Consider the following 11,584-nt stretch of genomic DNA (forward strand, 5'->3'; position numbering starts at 1 on the left):
CCCGAGGGTTCCGCGGGCACGTAGCTGCGAGACCCGGGCGGCTGCCCTCCGCCCGGCTCACGGGGGCGGTCGTGTCCATCAGCTGGTCGTGCGGAAATCCCGTGGTTGGCCTCCCTCCCTCCCTCCCTCCCTCCCTCCCTCCCTCCCTCCCTCGTCCAGCCGCACGTTTGCGGGGTTCGTGCGACTGGGATGAAATAGACCTTCCTTCCAAAGGACAATCGGAGATCATCCATCATACCTCTCGAGTCCCCAAAAGCCAAGAAACACGCCAACCAAAACGCTTTTATTATGCCAACGGTTCCCGTTTTCATTCCTATCGTTTAGGGAGGTTTGGTGGCAGCAGCGGCCGAAAGCAAAAGGAAACCCGAGGAAAGCGGCTCCATCCACCAGGGCTGTGTCTCATCCGTGCCGACGCAGGAGGGACGGGCTTCGTTCGTTCGTTCGCTGCGGCCCAAATTCCCGGGCCGCCCGAGGACCGCTCGCACCGGCCCGAGGGAGGGAGCCCCGGCAGGCAGGACGCCTCCGGTGAAATGGCCAAGTCGACCGCGCGACCCACAACCCGCCCGACTGGGGGCGAGAAGGCGCATGGAGGAGGACTCCGTCCCCTAGTCGGCAGACGGCCCTGGGACAGGGACGTTCGCCAAAACCTCCCCAAGGCCGCTTTCCGTGACCGAGTCGGCCTCCCCGCCTGTACTCGTCCCGGCCCGAGAAACGAGACGCGGGGTGGATCGGGACCAGGCGACGCACCAGGCGGGCCGGCGCTGCATCCTCCCTCCCCCGACCTGACCTGACCTGGACGAACGCCTCCCCATCGCCCGCCCCCGCGAGGCTGATCCGTCCGGCCGGTGAGGAGGCCGCTTGTCGGGCGCCACCGGCTGCCCGGCATCCTCTTATATAGTGTTCGAGGAGGTCGACCAGGTGGCCCGGCCGGGATGGGGGGGGGGGTGGGGTGCGGGGGGTGGTGTCCCGGGCGGCGGGGGGCGGGGGGGTAGGAGTGGAGAGGGAAAGGTGGGCGGGGCGAATGCCGGGGGGGGGGGGCGGGGGTCGGCGCGGGGCGGGGCGGGGCGGGAGTTGGGGATGGGGGAGGGGCGGGAGGCCGTCTGGACATGGAGGGTCGGAAGAGCGGTGGTGACAATGATTTTCATTATCATTTAGAAAGAAGAACGTGGACTTCTTTAGAGGAGTCCTTTGAATAGCTTCTCCATTTAGTTAACATACATCCAAATGGAGGTCGGGAAACTTGGGTCCTGTTAACATATGGATGGAAGTGGAAAGAACTATCGCGATGACCGTCCTTGTGTTTCTTTTATTTTTTCTTTCTTCCTTCTCCCCAAAGCCGCCCCCCCCACCCCCGCCCCGCCCCGCCCCGCCCCGCCCCGTCCCGTCCCGTCCCGTCCATCCATAGTTGTAGGTTCCAGTGGTAGGTCTTTCGGGTTTCTGCTATGTGGGCTTGAAGGGCGATGCTGGGTCTGGGGCTGCGCCCAGGATCCGAACCGGTGAAAACCTGGGCCGTCGAAGCCGGGGGTCGGGGTGGGGGCGCGTACTTGACCGCTCGTCCACGGGCTCGGCCCCCGGCCCTTGTTTTCTAGGGAGAGAGACAGAGAGACCCGATCCATTTTCTCTTGGCCTCTAAAGCGTGTGTGTGGTCGAAAGGCGACGGAGAGAGGGGTTCTGGTCCAGAAAGCCCCGACCGCGCCGCCACGGGGATCGGTCGGTCCCGCCCGAACCGTCCGAGTCGGAAAGGAACGGACAGCTTTCCTCCTTTGGGCCCCTGACTTGGGACCAACAGGGGAAGAGAAACAGGCCTCTCTCCCTCACACCCTGGCCCCTTCCCCCAGGACGCCCTCCTTCTAGTCAGCCCGCCTCTGGCTTTTCCACACGCCGACGACCGCTCGTCGGCATGGACCCACCTTCCTTGGGGGACACCACCACACGACTCTCCCACTCGTCTGCCTGCCTTTCGTTGGCGTCGCTGCCAAAGGCGAGGGGTAGGGGTGGCGGTGGCAGGGACGGCAGGGGCCCAGCGGCTCTCTGGAGGGTGAGGAAGTCTTGCTGGTTCTCCTAGGTCGGTGATCTTTCTCGATCTCCACACACATTCTTCGTTTGGGGAGCCAAGAGACGCCCTCTGAGGAATCCCTATGGCCAGGGTCGATCACTTACTCGCTCACTGCCTCGGCCTCGGCCTTGGCCTCTGTCCATCTTGTCTCTCTCCCTCCCTCCCTCGTCGGTCTCTGTGTGTGGACGTCTAGGTGGAGGCGAGGCAGGGAGGCCATCCACCCACCCACCCACCTCGTGGTTTACCACACGCTCTACACGGAGGTAGAATTCCCATCCCACCGAATCCATCCTTTCCACGGGGCACAAGCCAGTGGCCTTCGGGAGTCTCCCTCCCCAAGGTGGCGCATCCGTCACGGCTATCTATTTCCAGAAGGTTTCCGTTTCCATCCCCTCCCTCCGAAAGAAAAAACGGCCCCACTCCCGGATCTGCCTCACCACGACCACCACCACCGCCGCCATCTGCTGTCGCCCTCTAGGGTTGGACCGTTCTAGCTCTCTCCTCTGTGTGGAATCGCAACGTAGGTCGCCTTGGATGTCTGGCACCTCTCACTTAGCAGAAGGTTTTGGAGGCTCAGGCTGGGCCACGCTTTGGCCCGGGTCAGTGTTCCGTTCCTCCGGACGGCTTCCTCGTTTTCCACGAGAAGGAGCCGTGAAGACGGAAAGGAAGGGCGGATGGATGGCTTCTCCCGTGCTACCGAGTCCCTCTCCCCTTTTCCCCAAAGCGTGAGGGGCGGTCGACAGGATCTTCTCTGATGACAAAAGTCAGAGGCACCCCGGGTCAGACACCGTGCGAGGCGTTGGTGTGTTCTCGAGACGAGAACACGTCCCCGTCAGCGTTTCCTGTCGTTCTCGTTCCGAAAGGATTCACGCGCCACCCCGTCTCCCTCAAGGTCTTAGGGCTGTCGTGCTCCGCAGCCGTCACGTGTCGTGGATCCTGGGCACCACCACGCCACCCCGCCCCCGCCCCCCCGCCATAGCTGTCGATCGCTACGTGGCACGCCTACGTTTGCCCAAAAGAGCAGTCCGATGGACAGCGTGGGTGCTTTTCCCAGCAGGCAGGCAGGTGAGAGTCACCCCTCTAGAAGGTTTCCAAGCCCCGTTCCATTCTCAGAGGCAGCTCCTTTGGCCATCAAGGAGGCAGGCGATGGGGGTGGGGGTGGGGATGGGGATGGGGCCGGGGCCTCTGTCCCTCTGTCGCGGTAGAAATGATTGGGAAAGGAGGGACGATGGGCGTAGGTCAACCATCCTGGGCGGTGGTGCTTTGGGAGCTTTTTCTAGAAGAAGGAGCGAACGGCCTTCCCTGGGAAGGGAGGAAACCAGAGGAGGTCCCCCTCAGACCGACCTGGCACGAGAAGGACACTCTCTCTCTCTCTCCCTTTTCTTCCTGACTTGAAATCAGGAGACAAAACTCCCCTGCCAAAGGGGCCCTCCCGAAACGGGGAGTGAGGAAGACCTCCTTCTCTTCACGGCTGAAGTTCTCCCTGCCTTTCCTGGACGGGAAGGATAGCACCTACGCCCGCTGCCGTCGGCGACTTTTAGTCCACCTGGAGAGGAAGAAATTCTTTCCCGTGGCCGAACCCTGGCGGTTCGTTCGTGCTGCAGAGGACGTGGCCCTCTCTGACACACCCAGGAACCTCCTCGCTCCGGGTCGCTCCGGGTCGAGGAGAGGGAGTTCTGTTCTGTGGTTTAGAATGGTGCTTAAAAAGGGACATCGCTTACAAAGGGTCCTCGTCCCCCTTCCTAAACGGACGGCTCGGCTCGGAGGCGTGAGATACGTTTCGCATCCTCCTCGTCGTCTTCACTCAAAGTTTTATTGGAGTTTTGAAGATTTTATTTTTTGTCTTTCCTTTTTCTCCCCAAAGCCCCCCGGTACATAGTTGTGTGTTCTTCGTTGTGGGTCCTTCTAGCGGTGGCATGTGGGACGCCGCCTCAGCGTGGTTTGATGAGCAGTGCCGTGTCCGCGCCCGGGATCCGAACCGACGAAACACTGGGCCGCCTGCAGCGGAGCGCGCGAACTTAACCACTCGGCCACGGGGCCAGCCCCTTACTGGATTTTTAAAACAACTCCGGGGGCCGGCCCGGTGGCGCAGCGGTGAAGTTCGCACGTTCCGCTCCGCCGGCCCCGGGTTCGCCGGTCCGGATCCCGGGCGCAGGACCCAGCACCGCTTGGCGAGACACTCTGTGGCAGGCATCCCACCTGGAAAGTAGAGGGGGATGGGCACGGATGTCAGCTCAGGGCCAGTCTTCCTCGGCCGACAGAGGAGGATTGGCGGCAGATGTTCGCTCAGGGCTCATCTTCCTCAAAAATAAAATAATAAATCGATTCGATAAAATATCAAATAACACAACCGCGGGATCACGACTTAGAGTCACCATTGGCCCGATGATGCCACTCCCCACCCCCCCCACCCCCCTACCCCCCACCATTTGGAGGTGCCGTCAGTGGGATTCGTTCCTGTTTGTCCATCTTTCTTCCTCTTTTTTTTTTTTTTTTTTAAAGACCGGCACCCGAGCTCATTGCCAATCTTATCTTTTCTTTTTATTCCTCCTCCTTCTTCTTCTTCTCCCCAGAGCACCCCAGTACCTAGTTGTATATTCTCTTTGAGGGTCCCTCTGGTTCTGCCGTGTGGGACGCCACCTCAGCGTGGCTTGATGAGCGGTACCGTGTCCGAGCCCAGGATCCGAACCTTTGAAGCCCCGGGCCGCTGAAGCGGAGCGTGCAAACTCAACCGCTCGGCCACGGGGTCAGCCCCTTCAGCGGAGGAGGAGGAGGAGGAGGAGGAGGAGGAGGAGGAGGAGGAGGAGGAGGCAGGCGCTGTGTGAAGTCGCCAGTGAGTCTGTGGAAAGAGACGGAGGATTTCCCATGGGAAGCTGGGGCGGGGGACACGGACCAATGTCGTGCGAACTTGAAGGTGAATGATCAAAAAACCCACACACGCCTAGAGCAGCGGGTTGCCAGTTAGGAGTTTGCTTGCCGGGCCCATAACGCAGGGCTCATCGATGAGCCAAACCGTCCGTGATCCTCAAGCAGTCTAGTAGGGTTAGAGAAAGGAGGGGGGCACTCTTTCTGCCCCAGACGAGGCGAGTTTCTCAGACAGCCACCCTGCCCCAACATCTTCCCTCCCTGCCTCCCGGCCCTTGGCGGACTGCGGCCTAAGGGTGGGGGAATTGAAGAAAGCCGTTCAATGGAAAAGAGCCCGAGGCCATGGGAGAGAGCTTCCTGCACTTGAATGAAGCCCTGACACCAGGCCCGTCGGAATGAATGGGCCTGACCTCCCCTCCCCCCTCCCCCCTCCCAGGCTGGCGAGTCCCACCGACTCGACTCGGCAGTGGAAGGCTAGGGGTTTCCTCCGAAATGGTGAACCGGCCCCCTTGTCCACAGGAAAACCACACACGGCTACAGCCTAGGCAGGATCTCGGGCCAAGTCGTCAGGGTGGCAAGATGATGGTGGATGAGAGGAAACTTGTTCTGGGACCGCCCCGCCCCCCCCATCGCCTCTCTGGCTGAGAAGAGGGCTGGGGAGCGGTGAGGGTCAGGGGGAGAGTGGGGGCGGGGCCGGGACAGGGACCACCGGGCAGTAGGACGGGAGTAGCCCTGAGGCCTGCCTGCCTGCCTGCCTGCCTGCTTCCTTCCCTGCCGGCGCAGGGCTGAGAGAGGCACGGGGCACGCTGGCTCCTGCCCCTTCACTCATTCGGGAAGCCTTCTGTTGTTGCTCCTGAGGTGCCGGCTGCGGTGACAGACAGAGCAAAACTCCTCTCTCTGTCTATTTCTTCAAAGGCCCGAGTCTGAGCTACGACAGATTCCCCTGTGGCTCGACCCGCAACCTCCCATCCTGCCAGACCAGACCCCTTGTCCAAAAACCTCCACTGGAGGAGCTCTTTCACCTGACCCGGAAAGGAAACACCAGCCCTGCCTCAGCCTCACACCCACCACCACCACCACCACCACAACCATCCCCCCCCCGCCCCACTCTCCTCCGGACCCAGATACCTAACAGAGAGAACAAAAATCCAAAAATCCTGCTGCTCTCCTTCTACCGCCTCCACTTTAGAAGAGTCGGTCTCCCCCGAACACCTCAGACTCTGTGACTTCCCGCGGCCTCCCTTTCCCCGTCCCCATGCTCTCCCCGGACGGGCCCCATCTTACACTCGAACGACAGCTCCACCGCTCGGGGCAGCTAGACACGATGTCCCAAAGTGGCCCAGACGGTAGCCTGGTCGATTCCAAAGGACCCACACACGCAGTCGGCCATAAACGTGGTGTGGAGATCGTGGACGTTCGCGGGCCTCTGATGAAATCGCTGCTCCGGGGACCCCGGCGTCTAGGACCCGTCTTCTCCATGTTCTTCACACTGTTGCTCCTGGGCCGGTTATTCTCTTCCCTCTCGCTGACCTTAACGTTTTGTCTCTGCCATTGAATTTTTTTTTTAAAGATTTTATTTTTTCCTTTTTCTCCCCAAAGCCCCCCGGTACATAGTTGTGTATTCTTCGTTGTGGGTTCTTCTAGTTGTGGCATGTGGGACGCTGCCTCAGCGTGGTCTGATGAACAGTGCCATGTCCGCGCCCAGGATTCGAACCCACGAAACACTGGGCCGCCTGCAGCGGAGCGCGCGAACTTAACCACTCGGCCACGGGGCCAGCCCCCTCTGCCATTGAATTTTGACTGTGCGAATGTGACTTGCCGCTGTAGGGCTGCGTGGATCTCTCAGGCATCCTGCTGTGCCATGCGGGGGGGGGGGGAATCCTTGGTGGGTGGGTCGATAGACGTCCCTTTGGTTGTCCCCTGGAGGGGAGAGACAGAGGGGACGACTCAATCCACCACGAACGCTGATGTCGCTCCGATAAACCTGTAGCGGTGATTCTAGTTTATGGCCCGTGTCCTGAAAAGAACTTCCCGAAGGGCCAGCCCGGCGGCACAGCAGTTAAGTTCGCACGTTCCGTTTTGTCGGCCAGGGGTTCGCCGGTTCGGATCCGGGGTGCGGACGTGGCGCCGCTTGGTGAGCCACGCTGTGGTCGGCGTCCCGCCTATCAACGGGAGGAGGATGGGCACGGATGTTAGCTCGGGACCACTCTCCCGGGGCAAAAAGAGGAGAATTGGCAGCAGGTGTCAGCTCGGGGCTCGTCTTCCTCGAAAAATAAATTAATTAAATAAATAAAAACAACTTCCCAAACCTCTCTGATAACTTGAAGCTTTGAAGTTTTGCGAGGTGAAATCAGGTGATAAAAAAGTCCACGGACGGGGGCAGCCCCGTGGCCGAGTGGTTAAGTTCACACGCTCCCCTTCGGCGGCCCAGGGTTTTGCCCGTTCAGATCCCGGGCACGGACACGGCACCGCTCGTCGGGCCGTGTGGAGGCGGCGTCCCACATGCCACAACTAGAACGGCCCTCAACTAAGATAGACAACTATGTCATGGGGGGGATTTGGGGAGAAAAATCGCGGGGGGGGGGAAAACAAAAACGGAAGATTGGCAACAGTCGTTAGCTCGGGTGCCAAACTTAAGACAAAAACAATTTCCTTGACGATGTAGATCATTTCCGAGTAAGATAGAACCTGAGACGTGAGTGGCTAAATAGAAGTTTATCTACTTTGGGTTTGTGAGGATACGGAAACGAAAAGACCTTTGGGTCTATCGAGGAACACGTCTCGTGCTTTATTAAAAGCTTTGACAGGGGACGGCGGCACGGCGGCATAGTGGTTAAGCTCCTGCACTCAGCTTCGGCAGCCTGGGGTCCTCGGGTTCAGATCCCGGGCGTGGACCTCCACCGCTCCTCACTCCGGGCTGTGGTGGCATCCCGTCCGCAAGATCAAGGAAGTGGGGCGCAGGTGTTACCTCGGGCCCGCTCTCCCTCAAGCAGAAAGAAGAGGAAGATTGGCAACAGGCGTCAGCTCTGTGAGGGCCGATCTTCCTCACCCAAAAACTAAAGTGAGATGAAATCAAATAAAGCGAAGGAAGAGATAAACCTATGAAATCCCATGTTTCTAAAAGTGGCCAAGTGTTTAGAAATTGGCCAAGCGACAGACTGCTCATGGGAAGGACAGTTCCTAATTGCTGACTTCTTAGTTTTCACCAAAATTAAGGTTCGTGAGGGTTAAAAATTCTACTTAACGAATGCGATGAAAGCCACTAGGCCGGCCCAGTGGCGCGCTGGTTAAGTGTGCCTGTTCCACTTCGCCGGCCCGGGGTTCGCCGGTTCGGATCCCGGGGGTGGACGTGGCACCGCTGGGCGAGCCACGTGGTGGTAGGCGTCCCACATATGAAATAGAGGAAGATGGGCACGGAGGTTAGCTCAGGGCCAGCCTTCCTCGGCAAAAAGAGGAGGATTGGCAGCAGTTAGCTCAGGGCTCATCGTCCTCAAAACAAAACAACACAAAACAAAACAAAAAGCCACTAAAAGTGAATATGGGAAACATCTTTGTGTTCAAGGAAAGTGAGATGGCTGCCTTCAGGCAAGAGGGCCTAAAAAGTAAAGATCGTTTTGTCTGTGAAAAGGTGATCACGGGGAAAAAAATCTGAGAAAAAGGTCTGTTCGTGGTCAAGTGGCCTAAAATTGGAACGAGTGGACAGATAGAAATGGCGAGCGATAGGATCTATTGGAGTCTATGAGGAAGCCATTGGGTGTCGGCCTAATTCGGCCTGACAGTGTTTTTCCAAAAGGGCCTGACGTGGCCGTCGAGCACGCATTGCATCGTAGATCTGCTTTAAACATTTCCTACGGCAAGAACCAATGCCCTTAAGGGAAAGGAGCAGCTTCCCCGTGCTCGGGCCTTTCCTTAAGGAGAGGCATCTTTCCTTAGGCTAGGAACGGATGGTTGCGCTCACCTTTGACCATCCGGCTCACCTGTGACCACCCAGGCCCAGACAACAGACCTGCCACCCAGCGGTGTCTGTCGATCGCTGTGCTGACAGAGCAGTGTCGCGACTATCGTCCAAGGGACCTTTCGATCCTATGTGAAACGTCCTCTCTGGGGGTCTAGAAGCACTCTGTACACCCCACTTCCCGGGCGCCCTTTCTTCCTTCAGGAAGAAAGGCCCCGGGCCACAGTCCTTACATCTTAGGTCAGAATAAACTCACCCCGATTTTCACGGATAGATTGGTTCCGGATTATTTCCATCGACAGAATGGAATCAAGTCAATGAGTTTCAAGATCGGAGGGAAGCTGATGCAAAATCAGAATTGGTTTTTCTCGCTCTCGAAAGGATACTTTTCTCTAACTTCTAGTCTCCTCCTGATAAAGACATTGGAAAAGGTTTCTCTTGACCTCTGAGGGAATCGACACCAAAGACAGAGATCCTCCATTTTGTCAGAATGATTTCCTAGGCCTCTAACGGAGGAGGCCTCCCTCGGACGGGAGCTCAGCTTTTGTTTTGCAACAGTTTTCCTCTCTCTGCTTGCCTTTAACATCTCCTTTCCCGTTCTTCTTTTTTGGAAGGGAAATACGTGCACCGCTGGGGGGGGGGGGGAAAGAATTTTCTAAATGACCAAAGAAGATCTACGACTGTTGTTATTTTGGTTTCACGGAGCAGTTCCACGTCCACATTTACCCCATTTTAAACACCCACACACACTCACAGCACGGCGCTGTGAGGATGTCCCGGGGAACTCGATTTGTGGAGGGAATGGCTGTGAGGTCTCTGCCCCCAACCCGCACCATTTGGGTGCTTCTGCTTGTTGATGAGGACGGGAAGCCCTGCTGAAATCCATATTCTTATCACCACACGTGAATCTGCACCCATGCTCCCCCCGTGTGTCGTCTTTGGGCTTTGCTGTGGCCCCGTGCGGAGGGAGACCCGTTTTGTCTTGTAAACTTTTCAGCGGCCAAGCGGCTCGGTCCTTTCCTCTACGACTTGTGGGCTCTGTCTGTCCGTCTGCCTTAGAAAGACCCTCTGGGCCGGAAGTGACAGGCTGCACACAATTCCTGACAGACTGCGGACAATTCCTCCGTCGTCACGGTCCTTCTCTGATGACGTGCATGGTTTCGGTTTGACAGCGACCCCCACCCCCCACCCCGCCCTGATTTTCTAAGTCCTCCCGGGACCCGGGAAGTGCTCGGGCCGCTCAGGGAATCGGGGGCCGGCAGCCCCGGCCTGCCCCGTGGCATCTCCGGGGACTTTTCCACCCTCTGTCCGCGTCAGCCAGCCGGCAGCCCCGGCCCGGCCCAGGAGTCACGTGGGGAGTCTGTCCCCTTCCTGGCAAGCCCACCCACCCCACCCCCCTCCCCGCCGATTTTCCAAGACCTCCTTCTGCGCCCAGGGTTGCCCTGTGCTGCCTGGGAGCTCCGAGGTGGACATCCTGGGGCCTCGCGTGGTGACCTCCCGGCCGCCCCAAGCGGGCCCAGAGAGAAAGAGAGAGAGAGACAGAGTCAGAGACAGAGAGACAGAGAGACAGAGACAGAGGTAGACAGAGAGAGACCTGACCCGGCGGTGGGCTCAGGCTGTGCACTCTCGCTGGCCGGTGACCCGGTTCCCTCCCGCTGACCCCTCCGCGCCGGTTGTTGGGCGCCATCTGGCGGCCGCTTTTACAGAGTGGCCCTCCTCCGGAGCCCCGGCGACATGAGCAAGGGATGGGACTTGCAGGACGTCTGTGTGGTTTCCAGTGTGGGTCTGTGTGGAACAGAGCTGCTAAGAACATTCATGCCCCGGATTCTGTGTGAATGAACAGGAACGTGGCCGCAGCCCCCACCCCGCCCCCCGCCCCAGCCCCCGGGAGTGGCGGGAGTGGTGCCCTCCAGACCACCCTCGGGTTGGATGCCTCCCTCCCTGGAAGGACTCACGGGACTCCACAAAAGCTGACTTCCTGGAGGTCCAGCGGAGACCCCCAAGGCCCAAGGCCCCCCCCCACCACCACCACAGATCACTGTGGAAGCCTTAACGACCCAAGGCTCCAGCTACATACAGACGCTCTTAGGAGGCAAGATACACCAAGGGCTTATGTAGGTTGCCACTTTCGGTGGTTGTTTCCGCGGCGTGTGAGTTTTGGAACCCGCCACGCCATTTTTCACAGAGGCCATACCGTTTCCCTTCACCACCAGTGAGGCGTGAGTGACTGACTTGGCTTCTCCGCGACCTCACTAGCAGTTTGATCCTGTTCCTGTATTTGGAAGAAGCCAGTCTCACCCATGTGTCCCCACAATGTCTCCCTCTAATTTTCTCACTTGCTTTTCCAGGGAACAGCTCACATCTTTTCATGCGCTTATTGGTCATCCATGCGTACCTCCTCCTCCCCAGGTGAAAGTGCCTGCTCTGTCTATTGGCCTTCCATTGTATTTGTATTTTTCAGTGTTGATTTCCCCCGGGTCTCCACTCCATTGTGGGGTTTTTTTTTGTTGTTGTTTTTTTTTTTTCTGCTTAAAGATTGCCACCTGAGCTAAGCCTCTGTTTCCCATCTTTGTCAGTTTCAGAGGGTAGATTTCTCAGTCTTGCTCTTTCCCAAGTTCTGCACGCCCTTGTGTGTGTGTGTGTTTTTTTTTTTTTTTTTTTGCTCAAATATTGAACCTAAGCTAGCATCTGTTGCCCATCTTCGTCAG

At 58.4% G+C, this 11,584-nt stretch overlaps 1 protein-coding gene and 3 long non-coding RNA genes across 4 annotated transcripts in view; 1 reads left to right on the forward strand and 3 right to left on the reverse strand.

Moving 5' to 3' along the window:
* Window positions 1-2,199, reverse strand: part of LOC139078285 (collagen alpha-1(I) chain-like) — a 5,734-nt gene extending 3,535 nt beyond the window's left edge. Inside the window, exons 1-3 of the mRNA XM_070589553.1 lie at window positions 2,161-2,199; window positions 1,911-2,031; window positions 1-82 (exon numbers count right to left, since the gene is read on the reverse strand). The exon at window positions 1-82 is cut by the window's left edge and continues 1,351 nt beyond it. Coding sequence (XP_070445654.1) covers window positions 1-82; window positions 1,911-2,031; window positions 2,161-2,199 — 242 coding nt within the window. The remainder of the gene's footprint in view (window positions 83-1,910; window positions 2,032-2,160) is intronic.
* Window positions 2,200-2,428: 229 nt separating this feature from the next.
* LOC139085085 (uncharacterized) lies at window positions 2,429-4,391 on the forward strand. Its single transcript, XR_011543112.1, has 3 exons — window positions 2,429-2,576; window positions 2,949-3,121; window positions 3,458-4,391. It is a non-coding gene; the product is annotated as an uncharacterized lncRNA (long non-coding RNA).
* Window positions 4,226-6,467, reverse strand: LOC139085090 (uncharacterized). The gene is made up of 3 exons (XR_011543120.1): window positions 6,206-6,467; window positions 4,643-4,895; window positions 4,226-4,357 (listed from the first exon to the last, which is right to left on the reverse strand). It is a non-coding gene; the product is annotated as an uncharacterized lncRNA (long non-coding RNA).
* A 1,688-nt stretch (window positions 6,468-8,155) lies between these two features.
* LOC139085088 (uncharacterized) lies at window positions 8,156-10,097 on the reverse strand. Its single transcript, XR_011543119.1, has 2 exons — window positions 9,133-10,097; window positions 8,156-8,357 (listed from the first exon to the last, which is right to left on the reverse strand). It is a non-coding gene; the product is annotated as an uncharacterized lncRNA (long non-coding RNA).
* Between the last annotated feature and the right edge of the window lie 1,487 nt (window positions 10,098-11,584).

This window comes from Equus przewalskii, chromosome 1 (assembly GCF_037783145.1).
Source record: "Equus przewalskii isolate Varuska chromosome 1, EquPr2, whole genome shotgun sequence".
NCBI classification, from domain to species: domain Eukaryota; kingdom Metazoa; phylum Chordata; class Mammalia; order Perissodactyla; family Equidae; genus Equus; species Equus przewalskii.